Source organism: Dendropsophus ebraccatus, chromosome 6, assembly GCF_027789765.1.
Source record: "Dendropsophus ebraccatus isolate aDenEbr1 chromosome 6, aDenEbr1.pat, whole genome shotgun sequence".
In the NCBI taxonomy this organism is placed as follows: Eukaryota; Metazoa; Chordata; class Amphibia; order Anura; family Hylidae; genus Dendropsophus; species Dendropsophus ebraccatus.
Window position 1 is genome coordinate 98,661,225 of NC_091459.1, and position 22,282 is coordinate 98,683,506.

The window sequence follows — 22,282 nt, forward strand, 5'->3', positions numbered from 1 at the left end:
GCAGCAAGTAAGAAAACTTCCATCTTTAATGCTTGGCCCCAATGCCCGATAACTAGGCTCCTTCCAGCCACTCACACTTGATTAGCATCCTGAGTGCTAGTCTTTGCATTAACACAAAAAGCACAAATGGCCAACACTCCTATGCAACTGTTCATACTCATTGGCGTGCTGCCATTTCTTTGCTTTTTGTGTTATATATGGGGGGGGGGGTGCAGCTTCCTCCTTTTGGCTAGCACTTCACACATCTCCTGTGGGTGTTTTAAACAGAGTTTAGTTGGATCATTTATGCCCAATTTTGTAGCCTGAGAGAGACCTGTGTTAGGAACCGTCTCTCTGAGGTCACCTTAACGTGGTGAGATGGTACTCTATTTGATCAAATGGTTTACTTATAAAAAAAAAAAAATGTTAGAACAGGTTTTTATCCTGTATATGCTGGAGAAGTTAAGTCCTGACACTCTCAGGTTGCTGTAGCATTTTTTGTTTATGCCTGATGATATGTCAAAAGTTATTTTATAAGACATGAAGTCTCAATGTTTTGTACAGATCACTTTCAAACCGTGTCCTCCTTTTATCACAGGCAGGATTACTGTGAAAGGATTACAGCTCAGTCTCCTCCTCTCTGTACAATGATTTTTGTTTTCCCAAAGCATGCCTCAGCATTTAGTGGATAGGGTTTGCTCCAGACTATTATGCCTATGTCCACAGTTTTAATTATAAAGCAAGGCTTCTCCCAAATATAAAAACTCTAAGTGATACATTTATTTTAAGAGTCGAACATTGATTTGAAAGGGTTTGCTACCTCTTATAGGTGGCCCTGAGAATCACATTTTTTCCCCATAGAGAACTACTTTGCCTGCAAATGTTTAAAGTAAATTTATACCCTACCTTTTTTTCTCAATTTTAGGTCCAAATTTCTGATTCTGATTACTGATCAATCACTGCAGACAGATAACATACGGAAGGTAAAATTCTGGCTGCCTGCAATAGAGGGAGCTGACATTATTGAGTTCAGTGCATTATCTGGATGCAGTGAGCTCTTACGGGGACTCTGTACCCACAATCTGCCCCACCAAACCGCTTGTACCGTTAGATAGCAGCTTTTTATGCAAGATTTGTCCTGGGGACTGTTTGGCAGGTGATGCAGTCCTAAAAAACAACTTTTAAACTTAGCATCGCCTACAGTACCCGTGCCCTAGGTCTGCACCGCCTCTCCGTCCCTCCTCACCGACCTCTTCACCATTAGAAATGTGCCTGGGCAGGATTTCTCCTAATCACCACTTCTCTTAACACTGCACATGTGCCTTAACGATCCAGCACATGTGCAGTGTTCAGACAAGTGGTGATTAGGAGAAATCCTGCCCAAGGGCATTCCTAATAATGAAGAGGGCGGGGAGGAGGGAGGGAGAGGCGGTGCAGGCCTAGGGCATGGATACTCTAAGCCACACCAATTTGACACAGGTCTGCAAGTTTACAAGTTGTTGTTTGGGATAATAACTGCATCACCTGCTGAATAGACCCCAGGACAGATCTTATGGGATGGGGGCGGGGGCAGATTGTGGGTACAGAGTCACTTTAAACCTCCTGTAGTGGTAAATGCCAGCATATTTCATTCTACATAACGTCTATGCAGGACATTTGGAGTGCTATACCAGAAAAACAAAGTGCCAACCACTATAAAGATATAGTAAGAGAGTAATCAGCATTTCAGTGGAAACATACTTCAATTAGAACCAGGGGCGCCGCAATAATGAGGCGACTTGAGATGTCTGCCTCAGGCGGCGCCACCAGCTGTAATCATGGGGGCGGCACACTGACACTGACACAGCAGGGCACACACAGCCGCTGCAGTGATCCTGGTTGTGCCGCCGCCGCATCCGCCGCCGCCGCCGCATCCCCCCCCCCCCGGCCGGTATTCCGGACGCAAGGTTAAGGGCTGCAGGCTGCAGCGGCCGCCTACCCTGTGTCCGGAGCCCGAAGGAGAATAAAGTCCGCCTGTGCTCCGCCCCTGCTCCGTCCCCCCCAGCCACTCACCCAGTAACAGGCCGGAGCCGGGAGGAGGATGTCTTGCTCTGTCCCCGCCCCCAGCCTCCTTCAGTGCATGCAGCGTCAGGCCGGAGGAGAAGGAGGGAGATGCCGACAGCCCAGGCGTACTAATAGCAGACAGCCCATTGGCTGTCTGCCTTGTCAATCACCGCCACGCTGTTTCCGGCCACCCGCGCGTTGGTGACGTCACACGTCTGCAGCGGAGAGAAGAGGAGCTGTACACAAGCCTGCCAGATCACTAGGTGAGTATATAGGGGATCCATTTTTTTATTTTAATTAGTTTTCTGGAATTCTGGAATTAATGGGGTTGGGGGATCTATTAATGGTGAGGACCTTACAGGGGATAACATTTATGGGGGGGGGGTTGTCTCCATGATGTACTACTACCCCCAATACTACTACTAATACCCCCAATACTGCTCTACTACTCCTCCCCCTAATACTACCCCTAATACTGCTCTCCTACTGCCCCCAATACTACCCCACTAATACCCCCCAATACTGCTCTCCTACTGCCCCCAATACTACCCAACTAATACCCCCCAATACTGCTCTCCTACTGCCCCCACTACTACCCCCAATACTGCTCTCCTACTGCCCCCAATACTACTCTTATACTGCTCTACTACTACCCCCAATACTGCTCTACTACTACCCCCAATACTACCCCACTACTACCCCCAATACTGCTCTACTACTACCCCCAATACTACTCTTATACTGCTCTACTACTACCCCCAATACTGCTCTACTACTACCCCCAATACTACCCCACTACTACCCCAAATACTGCTCTCCTACTGCCCCCAATACTACTCTTATACTGCTCTACTACTACCCCCAATACTGCTCTACTACTACCCCCAATACTACCCCACTACTACCCCCAATACTGCTCTCCTACTGCCCCCAATACTACTCTTATACTGCTCTACTACTACCCCCAATACTGCTCTACTACTACCCCCAATACTACCCCACTACTACCCCCAATACTGCTCTCCTACTGCCCCAATACTACTCTTATACTGCTTTACTACTACCCCCAATACTGCTGTACTACTACCCCCAATACTACCCCACTACTGCCCCCAATACCGCTCTCCTACTGCCCCCAATACTACTCTTATACTAATCTACTACTACCCCCAATACTACCCCACTACTACCCACAATGCTGCTTTCCTACTGCCCCCAATACTACTCTTATACTGCTCTACTACTACCCCCAATACTGCTCTACTACTACCCCAATACTACTCTACTACTACCCCAATACTACTATACTACTACCCCAATACTACTATACTACTACCCCAATACTACTCCCATTACCATTCCTACTATTACCTCCACTTCTGATACTACTACTACTCCCAAAACTGCTACTCCCCTTATCTACTACTATACCTCTCATCTTCTATGCTTCTACTGTTACTACACCCCTTAGCCACTATGCCTCTACTACTACACCCATCAGAATTAGCAAAGAATACATTTTTTAAAAAAATCAAGATTTAAATCTAGTATCGAGAAAAAAATCAAAAGAAATCAAGATTTTATGTTTTGCCCATATTGCCCAGCCCTAGTTCCAGCCATGAGGTAAAGATGGGAGTTGTAGTTCCAGCTGTCAGGATAGGAGTTGTAGCTGCCGCTATGAGGTCAGGATAGGAGTTGTAGCTGCCGCTATGAGGTCAGGATAGGAGTTGTAGCTGCCGCTATGAGGTCAGGATAGGAGTTGTAGCTGCCGCTATGAGGTCAGGGTGGGAGTTGTAGCTGCCGCTATGAGGTCAGGATAGGAGTTTTAGCTGCCGCTATGAGGTCAGAATAGGAGTTGTAGCTGCCGCTATGAGGTCAGGGTGGGAGTTGTAGCTGCAGCTATGAGGTCAGGGTGGGAGTTGTAGCTGCCGCTATGAGGTCAGGATAGGAGTTGTAGCTGCAGCTATGAGGTCAGGATAGGAGTTGTAGCTGCCGCTATGAGGTCAGAATAGGAGTTGTAGCTGCCGCTATGAGGTCAGGATAGGAGTTGTAGCTGCAGCTATGAGGTCAGGATAGGAGTTGTAGCTGCCGCTATGAGGTCAGGATAGGAGTTGTAGCTGCAGCTATGAGGTCAGGATAGGAGTTGTAGCTGCAGCTATGAGGTCAGGATAGGAGTTGTAGCTGCCGCTATGAGGTCAGAATAGGAGTTGATTGTTGGGGATGCAAGAAGAAGGGCACTTTGTAATATGCTTACAATGATAAAACCTCCTAAAGAGGACAAGAGAATCCCTTTGGAATTGGAAGTTAGTACCTAAAAGAATCTGCATGGTGTACTCAGTCTACTTATGTGTCTTCTTTGTCTGTTTCAGTGTTGTGAGAGTTTGGCCGGAAACCTTGATTGTGCCTGTCGATGTCAAGAAAGTATTCAGAACTATCCCAGAGTCTTTGCCCCGCAGATCTCTGTTCCTGAGAGAGTACAGTCAGTATTATTCTTTAAACTTCTTTATTTAATAACCCTTGCCATAACACAAGAAATAAAATGACTGTGTCTTGACATGAAAGCCTATTTATATGTGTAGGGTGGACAACGGGGGGGGGGGGGGGGGGATGGGGGGGGCGTCATCCTATAGTTCGCCTCGGGCAGCAGAGAGGCTAGAATCACCACTGATTAGAACTACAAAGTGGAATTCCAGTGTGGAAAGTATTTCTATTATGTGGCAATGTTCTATTGCTCTGTAAGGGGTAAAACTCACTGAACCTTTAAAGGATTTTAAGAAACCATGACTGAAGCGTCTCTGAACGCTGACTCTGAATGTAAGTTTGTTTTCGGCAGAACAGTCCCTTGTTTATGAAGAGACTTCACATCTGTGAGCAATGAATGAGGTTATCATTGGTCAGAGTCCAGGCAGTACAAGATGTATGTGAAAACAAATCATAAGCCATTTAGGAGCCTCACAACAAAGCTTAGAATGGTGAAGAAGTATTAACAAGTACAAGAGGTCAGTCAGGAAGTATCGATGTAGGAAATGAATGTACGTCGTATCAGCGGCACGCATTACATACTGGCACAGGCCTGCTCGCAGCATAACATTGTCAGGAATAGTAAAAGAGATTATTACATAATAAATCACAGAATGAAGTGACTTGTTGGGCTGAACTGCTCAATAGACAGAGTACATTAATTTCATGGATCTGACTTTTTATAATGAATATAACAAATGTTTATCAAGAGTAAAATGTTCTGCAAAAGAACACCCTCTACTAATAAAGAGCTGGCGGGCCCTGGCAGCAAAGGCTTGTCCGAAAAACAGCTCAGTCAGATCTCATATCATTACTATCAATTAATGTATCACTAGATTATTACTAGTAAAAGGATTATACAAGATTAGAAAGATATGACTGCCTGCTTCTAGGAACATAGCTACACACCTGTCCATGGGCCATGTCAGGTACTGCAGCTCATGGACATGAAGGGAGTGAGGCTGGGATGCAGTGCCAGACATAGCACATGTATACGTGTGGTATGGTTTCATGGTATGGTATTGCATGGTAAAAAAAAGCCTCATGCACTGTTGATGCACCCTGAATTTCCTTACAGCCATTATGTCTGCTTCTCAAGCACCACCATCCCAGCTCTGCTATATCGCCATTACCAAATCATGGATTGCCTTACTACCATTCACCATGTTCACTCTACATAAGTTTCGTAATAATCACGGTCATTGTTGACGATTTGCAACAACGGCCATGATTACTACGGAACTTATGTAGTGCTGCCATCTATGGAATCCCGGCCGGAGTGTATACACATAGTATACACTCCGGCCGGGATCCCTAGAGGCGCCGCAAAAACTGACAAGTCAATTTTCTGCGGCCGCAGAGAACCTGTCAGTGCACACAATGTGTGCAGCAGAGAATTTGGATGCGGGCACGCACTGATGTGCCTGCATCTGAATTCAGCAACAGTGAAGATCATCCAGCCGGATCATACAGCTGGAATGATCTTCTCTGACACTGGCCGTTCCGTGACCCGGCCGGGTCACGAAACGTCCAGTGTCCTACGCCATAAGAACATGGCCTTAGAATTTAATTAAAACCATTAAAATGTATGTCCTTAAAATGTCACTGTTGTTTTACTAAACTTTTGACAATGTCATAAAGACGTGTCAAAGGTTTTGATTGGTCCGGGTCAGACCTGTACCGAGCTCTATCTCTCGACTGGTTTGGGTCTGAATACTCAGACCCTGACCGGTCAAAACCTTTGACATGTCAACCGTTTAGCAAAACGACAGGTACACTTTAAGTTAACAAAGTGGTGCATTAAATGGAAGAGTTGATCCTGTCCTACTCTAAATAGTACAATACATGTAAGGTTGTAGCAGCTAGGCTTTGGATAACTGCAGCAGCATCTCTCCACATTTGATGACAGAAAGGCCACATTCACACGTTCCTTGTTCTATTTGCAATTGTGGACAGAACATAGGACCAATGTTATTCAATGGCCCGGATCACACATCCATATGTGTGTACAGGGACGTGCTCTGTGCCGCAAAAAATAGGACCCGCCCACTGTAACCCGGATCACAATCATTATGCTAATGAAGTGTCAATGTAGTACTCTGTGAAGCATGAACCACTACAAATGCATATTTATAGTGTGGTCTGCGGCTGCAGGAATGTAGCCAAAGAGATGCTGCAGAAACCCTTTAAAATATAACATAGGGGGTCAGACATTGTACCTTTCCTGTAGAACTATCCTCCACACTCAAGTATCTTGCAGGTAAATTGGCAGCAACAGGAATGAGGTGTTCTTGTGATGTGAGCTGTTCACTCCTAAACAACGGCAGCCAGGCAAACCCAACTGTGACGACAGAAGACAAAAGATCACTATGCGGCTTGTGAACGGCCACATTAACAGACAGCCACTTATGAAATTCAATGTAGCAGAAATGAAAAATCCTTGTGAGTCCACATATCCACTTGTACATGAGACACACGCTTGCAAGGAATGGTTACAATGAGCAGCGAATGTAATCCTTCTAAAGATACCTGGTGTTTCCAGAGTCTCTTTCTTTTTGGCATTAGCTTTTGCATTTATGTCACAGGTGACGTGATGGAATGAAAACAGAATGTGATGTTTCTCATGGAGCTGAGTGGGGAGCTCAATTTTCACCTGAAATGTAAAATATTACACCTCTCCTTAGTCACTTTCACACTGGACACCCAGGCAACTTGTACGTATATACATATTAAGAATACTACAATTGTAGATCCTGAACTGAAGGGGTTAAAATAACAATACAATTGTAGCAGTGATGTAATACATGAAGAAAGTGTTACTGTCATTAAAAAAAAAAAAAAGTCATAAAGACACGTCAAATGTTTTGATCAGTCGGAGTCCCTCACTCGAGAATGAGTTGAAAAAGACAGGAGATGAATTCTATAGAAATCTATGGAGCCCATCACCTGCAGAGACGAAAGATGGGGAGGGAAGTGCTTAGCTGAGTGCTTCTCCCTGCTCTCTCTGGCAATTGAAGGGGGTCTCCGCACCCAGACCCTAAACAATTAAAACTTTTGACATGTCTCTATGGTATGTGAAAGTTTTTTATGACAGTAACACTTAAAAACAAGGGCCTTCAGCTCTCCAGCTGTTGCAAAACTACATTTTCCATCATGCCAGGACAGTCATGATTAGAATTGTAGTTCCGCAACGGTTGCAGGGCCGAAGGTTCCTCCTTCCCTGCTGAGGGGGGACAGACAGATTAAGGGTCCGCTGCTTGCTCAGCAACTTTGTAATATATACTTTTGTAATATCCTATATACACTACTTCAATGTGGAGGGATGTATGCAGTAAAGTATAGTCTATCATTGTGAATAAGGTTTTACAAAAGATCACACATATGCTACAGAAGAAGTATTTGGCATGCTGTACACATTAAGATGCCCGTGCCAATTCCAGGCCAAGACAATGCAGACAATCACCTTGTTACTTATGGAAATGAATGCCAGGCCCTTATTATGCCTGATATACTAGTAAAATAGAAGAATAGAGTAACTGTGTAACTGTTACTATTGCAATCCAGAGACTATTAATAACTTCTTGTTATATCCATTCATTATGTTTGTTTGTCTAAAAGGACATCATTTTAATCTTTGTTACTGACCATATGTATATATATATATATATATATATATATATATATATATATATATATATATATTCATATTAAAAATTGCATAAATGGTTGTAGGAAAAGTACAGATTTCTGTGGTATCTGTAACTTTCTCTTTCCATTGCAGTCACTGGAAAATGCTTTACTGGAAAGGGGCCTAGCCTTTTATATAGGAGAGAACTGCCAGCAAGACTTGGCTAGCAGCGTGGACTGTCCTCGGTTGGAACCACGTTACCTGGCAGTCCTTTCACTAAATCGACTGTGTGGTTATTACACCAGGGCTGTCGAAACTCTCATTGATTCTTCAAAGAAAAACCTACTTTTTACATAATTTCAGCTGAAATCTACACTGAAAGCTGAGTACCTTTACAAAGGCAGTACATTGCTTTTTATACTGAATCTGTGTTATTCCATGCTGTTTTCTCCAGTCATTTGTAATGCAGACAAGCTTTAAGGGGTACTCTAGAGAAAAACTTATTTTTTCAAATCAGGTGTCAGTTATACAGATTTGTAATTTACTTCCATTTAAAAATCTTAAAGAGTCACTGTCGTATTTTTTTTTTTTGAAGAAATCAATAGTCCAGGCGATTTTAAGAAACTTTGTAATTGGGTTTATTAGCCAAATCTGCCATTATCTGCATGTAAAAAGCCTTTTCCCAGGTCCCCCCCTCCTTCCTCTTTTTCATCCACTCTGAAAAATCTGAAAATTGTGACTTGTTGCAGGAGACGTCCCCTGTCTGCTCTAGGGAGAGGGGAGGGGGGAGGAGGAAGGAGGGAGTTAGCCGGCAGCAGAAAGCAGATAACAGAGGATTACAGGCACGGAGCTGGGTGACAGCTGTAATCTGAGCTCAAACAGGTCAGTGGTGACTGTCCAAGAAGATAAGGGGTGAGATACTTGTAGATTAACTCTTTGTTGTCCTGTTTTGGTCTTTTCTTTAGCTCTCTCCATAGGAGAACAATGAAGACAGGGGGGAGAGCTTCAAACTGCTTTTTCAGGATAAAAATGCATTTTTCGGATAATAAACCCAATTACAAAGTTTCTTAAAATCGGCTGGACTATTGATTTCTGCAAAAAAAAAATTCACGACAGTGACACTTTAAGCCTTCAAATACTTATTACCTGCTAGATGTCCTGCAGGAAGTGGAGCCTTCTTTCTGCTACCACTTCTTTTCAAGTAGCAGAGCAGGAGAGGTTTTCTTTGGGGATTTGCTGCTGTTTTGGGCACAGACAGAGGTGGCAGCAGAGAGCACTGTGTCAGACTGTAGAGAATACACCACTTCCTACAGGGCCTTGAGCAGCTGATAAGTACTGGAAGGCTTGCCATTTTTTAAACAGAAGTAATTTACAAATCTGTATAACTCTCTGATACTAGTTGATTTAAAAACATTTTATCCTCTGGAGTACCCCTTTAAGACTTAGGATAAAGGATAACCTTGTAATGCCTTATAGCGACTAACCTCATCATAGAAGTCTGGATTCTGAGAATGATGAAGGATTGTGGTGTATGCTGCCGTTGTAAACAGAGGACCACCAGGCTTTCCATATATACACTGGTAAGAAATAAGAGAATTCAATGTAATTTAGGACAAAACAAATAGGATGTACCAGTCTAAAGGTCAGAAAATTAAAGGTTACAGCAATCATCCCTTAAAGGTTATGTACAACTTGTACATAGCTTATAAAGTTCTTTCCTGCAGACTGCTCTGCATCTGCCCTCCTTTCTTTCTCCTCCAGAGACCCCCCCCCCAAACTGCGATCTAAAGGCCCTATTACACAAAATCATTAAGCCGATAATCGTCTAGTGTAATAGAAGACAACGATCAGCCAACATGAACGATGTTGGCTGATCGTTGCAGTCGTTTTTCTTTCAACATGTTGAAAGTCAAATGACTAATATAGCAGAGGTCTGCTGCCATCGCACTGTGGAATAGGGGCGGCGGCTGTAGACCGCTGCTATCTGCTATGGGCTGCCCGGACTATCTAGAAATCACCGGGGCAGCCCCCCCTTCCCCCTCGCAGCTCCCCACGGCCCCCCCTGTACTTGCCCGCTCACTGCTGACGCATGTTATAGCACCGTCAGCGAGCGGGGAATGAGGAGCAAGCGAGCACTTAGTTGCTCAGTTGCTCCTCTCTGTCGCCCTGTGTAATAGGGGCTTTAAAGGGGTAGTGCGGCGTTAGAAAATTATTCACTAAATAACACACAATACAAAGTTATACAACTTTGTAATGTATGTTATGTTAGTGAATGGCCCCCTTCCCCGTGTCCCCCCCCACCCCCGGAAGTGTAGTGCACTATATGTACCTGATTCGTGTCGACCCCGGACGCCATCTTGGGGACAATGACATCGTCTTCGGGAGGCCGGCCGGACAGCACCAGCCCTCCTTCATGCCGGCCCCCCTCTGCCGTGTCATCAGCTGCTCAGCCGCGATTGGCTGAGAGTAACTAAGCTCAGCCAATCGCGGCTGAGCAGCTGATGACGTGTCCCTCATACCGGCCCCCCTCTACCGCGTCATCAGCTGCTCAGCAGCGATTGGCTGAGCTTAGTTATGCTCAGCCAATCGCGCCTGAGCAGCTGATGACGTGGCAGAGGGGGGGCGGCATGAGGGACGGCTGTAGCAGTTCGGCCGGCCTCCCGAAGATGACATCATTATCAGAAGATGGCGGCCGGGGTCGACACGAATCAGGTGAGTATAATGCACCACACTTCCGGGTTTAGCGTGGGTGGGGGGGAACACGCAAGGGGGCCATTCACATACATAACATACATTACAAAGTTGTATAACTTTGTAATGTGTGTTATTTTGTGAATAATTGCTTAGCGCCGCACTACCCCTTTAAGTCTGGCATTCAAAGGCCAGATCAGGCAGATATCTTCCCTTGTAATAAAGCAAGCGATCAGTCAACGATTAAGCAAATGCTTGCTTTTTGGTTAATCGCTGTCTTTCAATAAGTCAAAAAATAAACCTCCACCAGCCACGCTGAATGGCAATAAGCAGATTGAACTGTACTGTGATATATGCAAGCTGCAGAAGCCTAATTGAATGGTGGAAAATATATAATAAAAACTAACAGTAAACGCAATGCAATAAAAAAAATATTCAAAGGTGTCCAAACCATTTAAAGCCCAAACTAAACTTCAAGAGGGTTATAGTAGGAATCTGCAACTATGCACAGTATATTGTATACAGCTGTATATTCCGGCTGCATATGCATTAGCTCAGTGTTGAACAAAGTCCCCATACCTGTTTAGTACTCATACTCATACTCATACAGAACATACAATAACATGATTTGATATTTGTTCTATCCATAAGTCAGTGTATATAGTGCTATATTGTGTACATGGTATAGTCACCTTTAATGGTTGGCTTCCTTCTTCATCAGAGCTCCTAAATTCAACACAAACCATTATGTTCCTGGCCTACAAAAACAGCAAGATAAGACATTCAGACCGCAATCTGGATCAGATGTGAAATAAACATGTCTGCAGTCACTGGAACAACTAAGCAAGTCCCATGACCAGTTTTCTTTCCTTTCTTTCAGAAACACAATACAATTATTGGCGTCTGAAATAAAGGGAGTACTCATGGACTCCAACAAGCTAAATAACTCTTTGTGTATCTCCATGTAGTCATAATGATAGAACAATTTATCCTTTACACTTTTCTTTGCTTATTGATCCAGTCTTGTATTTATCTTAAGCACTGCAAGTGTAAATAGGGACAAAAGTTAAGACCACACGTAGCATAGCATGTATATGTCATGGACCCTCCTCTCCAGAATCCACAGTAGCAAAATCACAAACAATTCTACAGATTTATAGAAGTTATACAAATCAGCAATATACACTTATTACGGGAAATGCTTATAAAGTGCTTTTTTCCCTGCACTTACTATTGCATCAAGGTTTCACTTCCTGGATAAAATGGTGATGTCACTTCCTGGATAACATGGTGATGTCACTTACTGGATAAAATGGTGATGTCACGACCCGACTCCCAGAGCTGTGCGGGCTGTGGCTGCTGGAGAGGATGATGGCAGAGGGATGCTCAGTGTCCCTCCAGTGCCCTGTGTCCCTCAGTGTCCCTCTGCCATCATCCTCTCCAGCAGCCACAGCCCGCACAGCTCTGGGAGTCGGGTCGTGACATCACCATTTTATCCAGGAAGTGAAGCCTTGATGCAGTAGTACGTGCAGGGAAAAAAGCACTTTATAAGCATTTCCCATAGTAAGTGTATATTGATAATTTATATAACTTTTGGGGGGGGGCAATACAATACTTTAATAAACATTTTCGACGGACTTCTCCTTTAATTGTAGTGGAAAATCTTTAGTATATCTGTAGTGTAAATCAATATGCTGCGGCTTTAAAATCCGCACTGAGGGTCAATTTTAATGTGGATACTACAATAATAATTTCTGCATTGTGTGGATAAGATTGCTACTAGAGATGAGCGAACCTCCAGCATGCTCGAGTCCATCCGAACCGGATCGTTCGGCATTTGATTAGCGAGGGCTGCTAAAGTTGGATAAAGCACTAAGGTTGTCTGGAAAAAATGGATACAGCCAATGACTATATCCATGTTTTCTACATAGCCTTAGGGCTTTATCCAACTTTAGCAGCCGCCGCTAATCAAATGCTGAAAAATCGGGTTCGGATGGACTTGAGCATGCTCGAGGTTCGCTCACCTCTATTTGCTACTGATTTCTTAAAACCTCATCCACATTGTTGCTCCTGAAATAAGATTTACCGCAGGCAAAATATTGTATGGAGTGGGAAGTAGAAGGTTCTGTACACTATAGAGTGGCTGTGCTGCAGTAACACAGAATGGCCACTAAACAATGAACAGAGCTGTCTGCTTCTGGCTGCATACACTGCATTTACATCTGGTTGCTGTGTATTTGTATCTTACCTTGTTAAAGCATTTCTGGCTGTCATACTTAAGGTGTTTGGGGTAAAGGTATATTTGGTTCTTATAAGTCCTGTAAGGCTGAGAGTATATGGTTGATGTCTGTACAAATTCTTCTACTTCCACAGTGGGTGGATATTTCTCTATCTCACCAAATGGCTTGATTGGTATTAGAGATGAGGTAAGGCAGTCTGCACAAGAGAAACCAGAAACAATAGGCATCCAGGGTGTAGGTGAAGGTGTAACTTTATTTTTACAGCCTGTGATATATCCATTTATAAAGTGCTGTTAATGAGGATCTTCACACTTATGGGCTGACCTATTAGTTTCTGTGGAACTGACATGAAGGAACTTGGTAATCGGTGGTGAATTATCTTCCCATACATACAGAACAGTGACTGCATTGCTAAAACATCTTTTATTTTGTCTCTTGATACTGAATCATGAGTCATTACTGTGCTATGTAAAAGGTATACTCCAATGACATGTGCCCTGTACAGTATATCAGTATATAAGGTGTGCCAAAAACTGTGCAACTAGTACATGCAAATCATATGGTTTTTTTTCTTATCCATAATATAAAAACAGAATATAAAGATAATGAAACTGTTCAGTATTACTATATATAAGAAAGAGAAATGCGTCCTACTTGACTGTTCCATGGGCACAGCTTCTACTGATATATCCAGGTTTCCGGGGATGATCTGTATCTTGCTAATCTTCTCTGCCCTGTACAGAATATAGAACATGAATTTACATGCACTTATAGCTGCTATATGGACTGAAAACATATATACATCTCTTCTATGGAAATTGCCTATCTCCATCCCAAACTTGGGCCTATTTGGTGTGTAGATATTTCTCTATACAGACTTCCAGCCCAGATTCTATGAAGACTGATATTATGGTCTGGCAATGGTGGGCAACAGTTACAATATATTACGAATAGCGTCTTTATGTAAAATGATTTCCTCTGTAGTGAGTGTTCTATAGAGGTTTACCACTTGACTGAATGTAAGATATGGGATGTTTCTATTGATGTTTTGTATCAACATGTAAGGTGAAATGAAGGAGTCATCCAGGATGCCCCACAGCCTAAACAGGGATGCAGATGACCAGTCTTATGTCATACTATTTCAGATTTCAGATGGAACACCCTTACATTGCCCATAATGAGTAAGGGTTTACATGAATAAATAACAAGTAATAGGAGAACTTGCTTGTCTATGCATTTTTTTTTAAGACACATGACATTATCCAACCTTCTGTATTCAGACACCAGCTTTATAAGGTCTTCAGTGGCGATCTTGTTGCTTTCCTGTCTGAAGAGAGGGGAGAACCTGGATTCTCGATCAATGTTTCCACTGTTGTCTTTAAATACTGGCCTGCAAAAACAACGACGGATATTTTCAATATTTTTCATGGTGGAATATGCTTGAGTATCACAAAAATATTACTATAAGATGATATGGTGATCATGTATATCCATCTAGTATATACATTTACACTACATGTTCAATATCATTAGCGCTGGTAGAAAACATTCATGCAGCGATTACATTAAATTAACCCCTTAAGGACCAAGCCCAAAATGGCCTTAAGGACCAGGCCAATTTTAAGTTTTGCATTTTTTCCTCCTCGCCCTCTAAAAGCTATAATTCTTTTATTTTTCTATCTACAGGGCCATGTGATGGCTTGTTTTTTTCAGGAACAGGTGTACTGTGTAATGGCATCCTTCAACCTACCATATAATGAATGACGGAATCCTTAAAATATCATTTATGTTGATATTTGGGGTAAATTTAAGAAAAAAAATGCAATTGCGCAAATTTTGGGGGGTTCCGTGTTTACATAATGCACTTTACAGTAAAACTGACATTTTATCTTTATTCTACACGTCAGTCTGAGCACAGCGATATCCATGTTTACATAGCTTTTCTAATGTTTTCTTTTTTTTATTAACAGTAAAACTTTTTTTGTGCAAATAGGTATATTTAAAATGGCCCTATTGTGGCTTATAGCGCTTTTTTTTTTACCTACAGGCCTGTATGGGGCATCATTTTTTGCGCCACAATCTCTACTTTTTATTAGTATCACATGTGTGTAGATCGGACATATTGATCATTGTTTATTAATTTTGTTTATATATAAAATGTAATGAAAAAAATCAGCAATCTTGGTGTTTTTTACCACTTGTATTCACGCCGTTCACCGTGCGGTAATAATATTGTGTTATTTTAATATATCGCACGTTACAGTATATTACAATAAATGGCACATTATCCTGGAACTTTTCCCATTAAACCATATATCAATCTGCTCAGCTTCTTCTACTCTATAACAATGTCTGCAAATTGGACTGCATTTTCTATATGACAGGTTCCCTTTATAACCACTTTAGGATCTGACAACTTATTATTATCATTTTTATTTTTATTTTCGGGGCCATTATTTCCAAAAGAAAAAGTGGTAAAAATACATAACTAAAAACATGAACTATAACAATTGAGATACTGGTACAGGAAGAGACAACCCAGCAAATAAGGGCTTATATAATCTACATAGGGAGGGAAGAAGCTGTCTATACAGTAGTGTGGAGATAGCAGCGTTGTTGTAGATTATAGGCTATTATGAAGGGATGGGTTTTCAGGTGGCTTTTGATTGGCTGTGATGGTGGGTGAGAGTTAGACGTGTTGGGATAGTGAGTTCCAGAGTATGGGGAATGCACAGGAGAGACTGTTGTATGTTCTCCTGTTTTCCTCCCGTCCTCCCCACACACAAGAATATTCGGCACAGTTGAGCATTTCTGTGTACTCTATGGGAAGCTGTGGGTTAAGTCTCAGCCAGAATACACCTCATCGAAAACAAAGGGGTCGGGTGGTGATTTTCCATCACGCCAGACTCCCTATCTCCACCAACATCAACTGTTATTGGACAGTCGATAGAGCCCCATACACCTTATACCAACAGCCGAACCCGTTGGTATAAGTTGACCTTTAGACAAGATGAAGGCACAGGACTTTACATCAGGGGAGATCTGCTAAGAAATGTATGGAGGGGACAGGTTGTGGACATCGGCATGTTGCAGTAGTCCATAAAGCGGATGATGAAGGGCAGGAACGCCTTCAGTTTTCCTCCTTTCAGATCTCCCATTAACCATTTTGTAAATATGGTGGGTATATAAGAAAAGGTCATATGGAGTAGATACAATAGGTATGTGGTATTAAGGTCAAACAATTCTAATATGAGCTTAAAGTACCCTCCTCGGCCTCTATGGGAGAACTCACTAAAGCTACTGTACTTTTTTTTTTTTAGTGACTGCCACGTGAGTGTATGGCCACTTTAGACTCAATTTCCTGTGTGCCTGACAGCAGTATCACCTATATGTCCCTGGTGGTAACTCTATGAACTGATCTGAAGCCAGAGCTATATAAGGTTCATAAATAGAGTATCAAGATGAAAGGTTAGTCTAGCTATTAGCTGTACAAATTAATAGTTATTTATAAATGTACCCCCAGTTTTCATATTAGTTACCTCACTGTCCAAGCAAACGGCATCCGATATTTCCCCAACTTGCTACAAAACTGTTTTGCTGACTTCAGCAGTTTTTGTGCTGTCTGAAGAAACAATCACATATACATCACATCAGTGTACAACAGTAAATCATGTCATATTGGCAAGGTGGGTTTCCTAAAATAAAATATAACTTTGACTAGTTTATGTCAACCCTGCAATGATACGATATGAAAAGAAACCTCAACATCAAATATTTTTTACTGGGTCAAATATAGCTTAAGGAGTCTTTGTAGATGGAAAGAACTCAAAAGCCTTTACTCTGTGACCTGCTAATGCATTTTTGCTTATGGGCAGCTGCTATAAATTATTTCTGAAAGAAACTACCCCCAAGAGTCAGAGATATTTGTTCTACAGACTGGAGTGTGCCCAAAGACAACATGTTCTGCTTTACTCAACATACCAGCTATTGTCCTCAAATGACTACTTATTGTAGCCTGAATGGCAGCCGGCTACCAACCCACAATGTGACACAGATCTAGAAATGCAGAGGAACAAGTACAAAATAACTAAATAGATTCACTGTATATAGAATATTATTTAACCTTCATATACTTTACCTTGCTAGAGTCAGAATTCTTCACATATGGTTCAGCATTACTGGTGATATTTCCCATGAGAACTTTTTCTATTCTTGCAACTAAGACCACTTCATTATGTGGATTGGTCACTGAGAAAATGGCCTGTGAAATAACAGTATAGAGGTATGATACATGGGAATAGGATAATATTTGAATCCTGCAAAAGCAATGAAAAATACAGGAAAGTAGGAAAACTGAATTTCAAAAAGATTTCCAGAAAATTACATTGTATGATTTTTAAATAACTAATTTGCATTTTATTGCATGAAATACATATTTGATCACCTACTGTACCAACCAGCTAGAAATCTGGCTCTCACAGACCTGTTAGTTTTTCTTTAAGAATCCCTCCTACTCTGCACTCATAACCTGCATTATTGGCACCTGATTAAACTTGTTACCTGTATAAAGAAAAAAAACATCTGTCCACACAATAAATCACACTCCAACCTCTCCACCATGGCCTTGATACAAAAGCTGTCTAAGGACATTAGAGGCAAAATTATAGACCTGCACAAGGCTGGGGTGGGCTATAGGACAATAGGCAAGCAGCTTGGTGAAAAGGCAACAAGGGCAACTAAGGAGTGGCACCGTTAGAAGCATTTCAAGGACCTAGAAACCCAATAGAAAATCTTAGGAGGGAGGTGAAACTCAATGTTGCCCAGTGACATCCTGGAAACCTGAATAGATAAGATTTGTATGGAGGAGTGAAACAAAATTTGTGCTGCAATGTGTGCAAACCTGGTCAAGAACTACAGGAAACATCTGAGCTCTGAAATTGCAAACAAAGGTTTCTGTACCAAATATTAAGTTCTGTTTTTCTATTGTATAAAATATTTATTTTATGCAAAATAATTATTTAAAAATTGAACAATGTGATTTTTCTGGATTTTTTTAAATAGATTCTGTCTTTCACAGTTGAAGTTTATCTACAATAAAAATTACAGACCTGTCCATTTTTTGTAATTAGGGAAACTTGCAAAATAAGTAGTGTAACAAATACTTATTTTTCCCACTGTAACTTATATAAAACATGCAATTTAAAAGCTCTGCACAACTTTAAAACCAATCTGTTCTGTATTGATTCAGTGGATTTAAAAAGTATAAATAAAATGCCTACAACATAAACCTACAGTATGTGTTTGAATAGTAACAAACAACAAACAAGCCACATGTAGTCTGATCAAACAGATTGGAGGCTACACAGTGTTCATTTGTTGTCTGTTGAGAAAATGTGTATGTGTATATATATATATATATATATATATATATATATATATATACTGTATATGTATACAGTGGTACCTTGGTTTAAGAGTAACTTGGTTTAAGAGCGTTTTGGTTTAGGAGCTCACAGTTTTTTTTAAATTGTGACTTGGTTTAAGAGCATTGCTTTGGTTTAAAAGCACCCTGTACTGGGTGGGAGTGCGAGTGGAGGAGGGGCATGGTCTGCATAGCGGGATCTACAGCACTGTACTCTGACCCAGGAAGTCTCCCTCACCTTCCAAATCATAGCAGATGCCCTTCAGGCTGGGGCTTACATCAGGGGACAGGACTGTGGGGGTAATCTCTCCATAGCTGTAATCCCTCTCTCCACAGACAGAGAGTGTTGCATGTATGTGCCCACATCTGTCCTGCTCATTATTTCCTGCTCCCTGTAGTCTCTCTCAGCCCTTGTGTTTCCCATCCTCTCCATTACTGTACAGTAACTTATAATATCACATATTCTGCTGTTTCTGAATAATTGTTTCATTTGTTTTATATCTTATTATTATGTTTTATATGTTATTTTTTTGGTGTGTGGAACCAATTGTCTGCATTTCTATGATTTGTTATGGGAAATTTTGCTTTGGTTTAAGAATGGATTTGGATCACAAGCACGGTGCCGAAACAAATTGTGCTCGTAATCCAAGGCACCACTGTATATACACACACATACACAGGAAGGGCATAGGAGTTCCAACCTACTGTAAATATAATTAAAGGCAACCTGTCATCACTTTCATGTCATTTGAATCATGTCATCAGGGTGGTCCCTGGTGGCTTCTCTCTGTCCCACCAGCCTTGATTGACCAATCTCTCCTTAGGGTATGTTTACACTGAGTAAGTGTGGCAGATTTCCGCGCGGAGCACCCGCCGTGGACTTCATTTGAAATCCCGCCTGCCTCAGTGTGTTAATGCGATGTCACGCGCGCCTCCGCTTTCTGCTCAAAGTATTGACATATCAGCTGATCATGGTCTTTCAACAGGTTGAAAAATATAGATAACAGCAATGGTATGTTGTGCGTTGCTCAGAGCAACAGGAGCGGCGGCAGAAGACTGCTGCTGACTTCAATAAACCACCTGGATGATCTAAGGATCATCTGGGCAGCCCTTCCCATAGCTTCTGCTCCTCCTACTCACTGTATGTACGTGTAATAGCACAGACAGCGAGTATGGAACAAGCAGGAAGCTAGTGCTGATGTGTAGAATATTTACAATATACTCCATTACCTGCTTAGGATGCTGCATCCATTTTTCAGGAAAGCCTCGGACTTCGGGCTCTTCCAGGACTTTGGTTGGACTGACAGATGGTGATGCTGTACCATTTCCCACAGATCCTGTAGAAGTGCAAATCATTTGTCTCACAATGTCGTGGTTTAGGTCTACATGGAAATCAGCTGATATCTTCCTCCCTTCTTTGATGTCATAGAGAGCTACACTTATAAAGAAGGGTTCAATCTGTGGACACGGGCAAACAGCAAAGAAATTAACAGGACTCCAAATGAAACATAATATATACACAGAAACAGAGATAAAGGTTCAGAGTTTGCCTATAGCACAGTTACCAGTCTCTCAGCTTATCTGTGCTTCAGACTAATGCATGTCTAATCTAGTGATTGGGATAACAAGTTCTTTGATCCCATAAGAAAAGCTCATTGTTCTGCCACATTCTCCATAACAATGGTGCCATATAAGCTATTTCCATCTTTTAATTTTAACTTTTTGTCCATCACGTTCATATATCTTTATGCAGCCGAATTAGGTTAAAGATTCTAGAGTGACAGTCACTTACTTGGGAACTACTTCAAAGGGCGTCCACTAAAGCTGGTAACATTTTATCATGTTTTTAATACAAAATAATTGGTTCAAAAAAACAAAGATGTGCACTATCATTTCTACATGGTTGGTGTCACATCATTTGTCTTATGGTTAGTGCTTAACCCCTTCATGACCGAAGGTAATTGATGCCCGGATGTTCAGGTCAAATTGAATCAATGTTCCTCCTCGCCTTCTAAGAGCCATAGCGCTGTTATTCTTCCACCTACTGTATAGGGCTGGTTGGGGTGTCATTTTTTGTGCCATGATCTCTAGTATTTATTGAAATCATATTGGTGTAAGAGAAAATTTTTGATTGTTTTTTATAATTTTTTTCTAAGATATAATTTTAAAAAAACAGCAATCACTTTTCATTTACGCTGTAATATGTAATATGTTTATATGTAATATGTAACAATGTAATATGTTTATTTTGTACTTTTTTATATTTTCATTTGTATAATGGGAAAGGGGGTAATACAAATCTTTATTGAAACATTTTAAACCTTTTTATTATTTTTTTCACATTTTGTATTGCATACATAAGTCCCTTAGGGTGTTATATATGCAACATTCTGATTGCATATACCGATAAATGCTATGCCATAGCATAGCATTTATCAGTACTATCGGCGATCTGTACATAGAGTCTGCCTGAGAGCAGACTCTATGCCAGTGATAGCTAACCTTGACATTCCAGATGTTGCAAAACTACAATTCCCAACCAGATATGGCTTTGTCTGCGCAGGCATGATAGGAGTTGTAGCTTTGCAACAGCTGGAGTGTCAAGGTTAGCCATCACTGCTCTATGCACAGATCAAAGATCTGACAGGAGGGAGGTAAGTGGCCTGCTGGTACAAGTGATCAGTTAGTGACAGGGCCTTGTCCTGTCACTGACTACCTTAAGGGAGTTAACAACATCATTATGCCTGGATCTAAGGACAGTAATGTATGCCGGGCCAATTGCATTGAAACGGCCCTGCGTACAATAAAACCCCTTCAAACGTGAAGGGGTTAAACACTATGGCTGTGGCCAGAATTACCTATATTAAATGATATTGCACATAAACAGAACTAAATGGATCAAGTGGATCAAGTTATATTATTTTACTGAAAGAGTAGTAGATACCTGGAACAAACTTCCAGCAGAGGTGGTTGGTAAATTTACAATAACAGAATTTAAACACGCCTGGGATAGACATATATCTATCCTAAGATAATAAGAAAGAAAATACTAAAAGGGCAGACTAGATGGACCCAGTGGTCTTTTTCTGCCGACAATCTTCTATGTTTCTATGTTTCTAGAGTACACTGTCCAAACTAAGGTGTAGGCCAGACTACATGTGAACTGGTTTCTATAAACTTATTGAAATGTTGGAATATCTACGCACAGCAAATGTATAACGGGAATTTCTGCAATTCAGCTATATGGGGTTTGCAAAACCTATGCACATGCCACAGAAACAACTCAATTTACATGTATGGAAAGGATTTTACAGTTACAAAATTTTCTGCATCAAATCTGCAATATATGAACATACCCATACTACAGTCACACATCTATAGAGCTGTCTGCAGCCGCGGACCCACAGCTACACACTGCTCTACAGATTTGCAAGTGTAAGCATCCACAATTGCAGGGACCCATTAATTTTAGAATACAAGTCTGCTGAAAAAATACTGGCAGGCCTTAGTATGGACTGCAGTTGCAGCATGGATCACCGCCTCAGCATGGCCCCATAATACCTACATGTGAGTGTATAGGGGACATAGAAATGAATGGGTCTGCATTCTGTCTGCAATTGCAGACAGAATATGTAGATGTGTGAATGTAGCCTTATTATATAGCCTTATATTTAGCTTGTTGACCTTGTTAGGATATATTCATGCTTGGCTTGGTTGCAGATATTCCTGTAACATCTGAATGGGACTTACAGAAAACCA

At 41.5% G+C, this 22,282-nt stretch overlaps 1 protein-coding gene across 4 annotated transcripts in view; it reads right to left on the reverse strand.

Annotated features, from left to right (window-relative positions):
• The window catches only part of DOCK10 (dedicator of cytokinesis 10), a 222,844-nt gene that overhangs the window by 67,124 nt on the left and 133,438 nt on the right, over positions 1-22,282 (reverse strand). For all 4 annotated transcript variants that reach the window (XM_069975419.1, XM_069975417.1, XM_069975416.1 and 1 more), the window contains exons 12-21: positions 19,754-19,981; positions 17,240-17,362; positions 16,641-16,723; positions 14,369-14,491; positions 13,756-13,835; positions 13,110-13,297; positions 11,554-11,619; positions 9,655-9,747; positions 7,072-7,195; positions 6,762-6,883 (exon numbers count right to left, since the gene is read on the reverse strand). In XM_069975419.1, the coding sequence (XP_069831520.1) occupies positions 6,762-6,883; positions 7,072-7,195; positions 9,655-9,747; positions 11,554-11,619; positions 13,110-13,297; positions 13,756-13,835; positions 14,369-14,491; positions 16,641-16,723; positions 17,240-17,362; positions 19,754-19,981 (1,230 nt within the window). The remainder of the gene's footprint in view (positions 1-6,761; positions 6,884-7,071; positions 7,196-9,654; positions 9,748-11,553; positions 11,620-13,109; positions 13,298-13,755; positions 13,836-14,368; positions 14,492-16,640; positions 16,724-17,239; positions 17,363-19,753; positions 19,982-22,282) is intronic.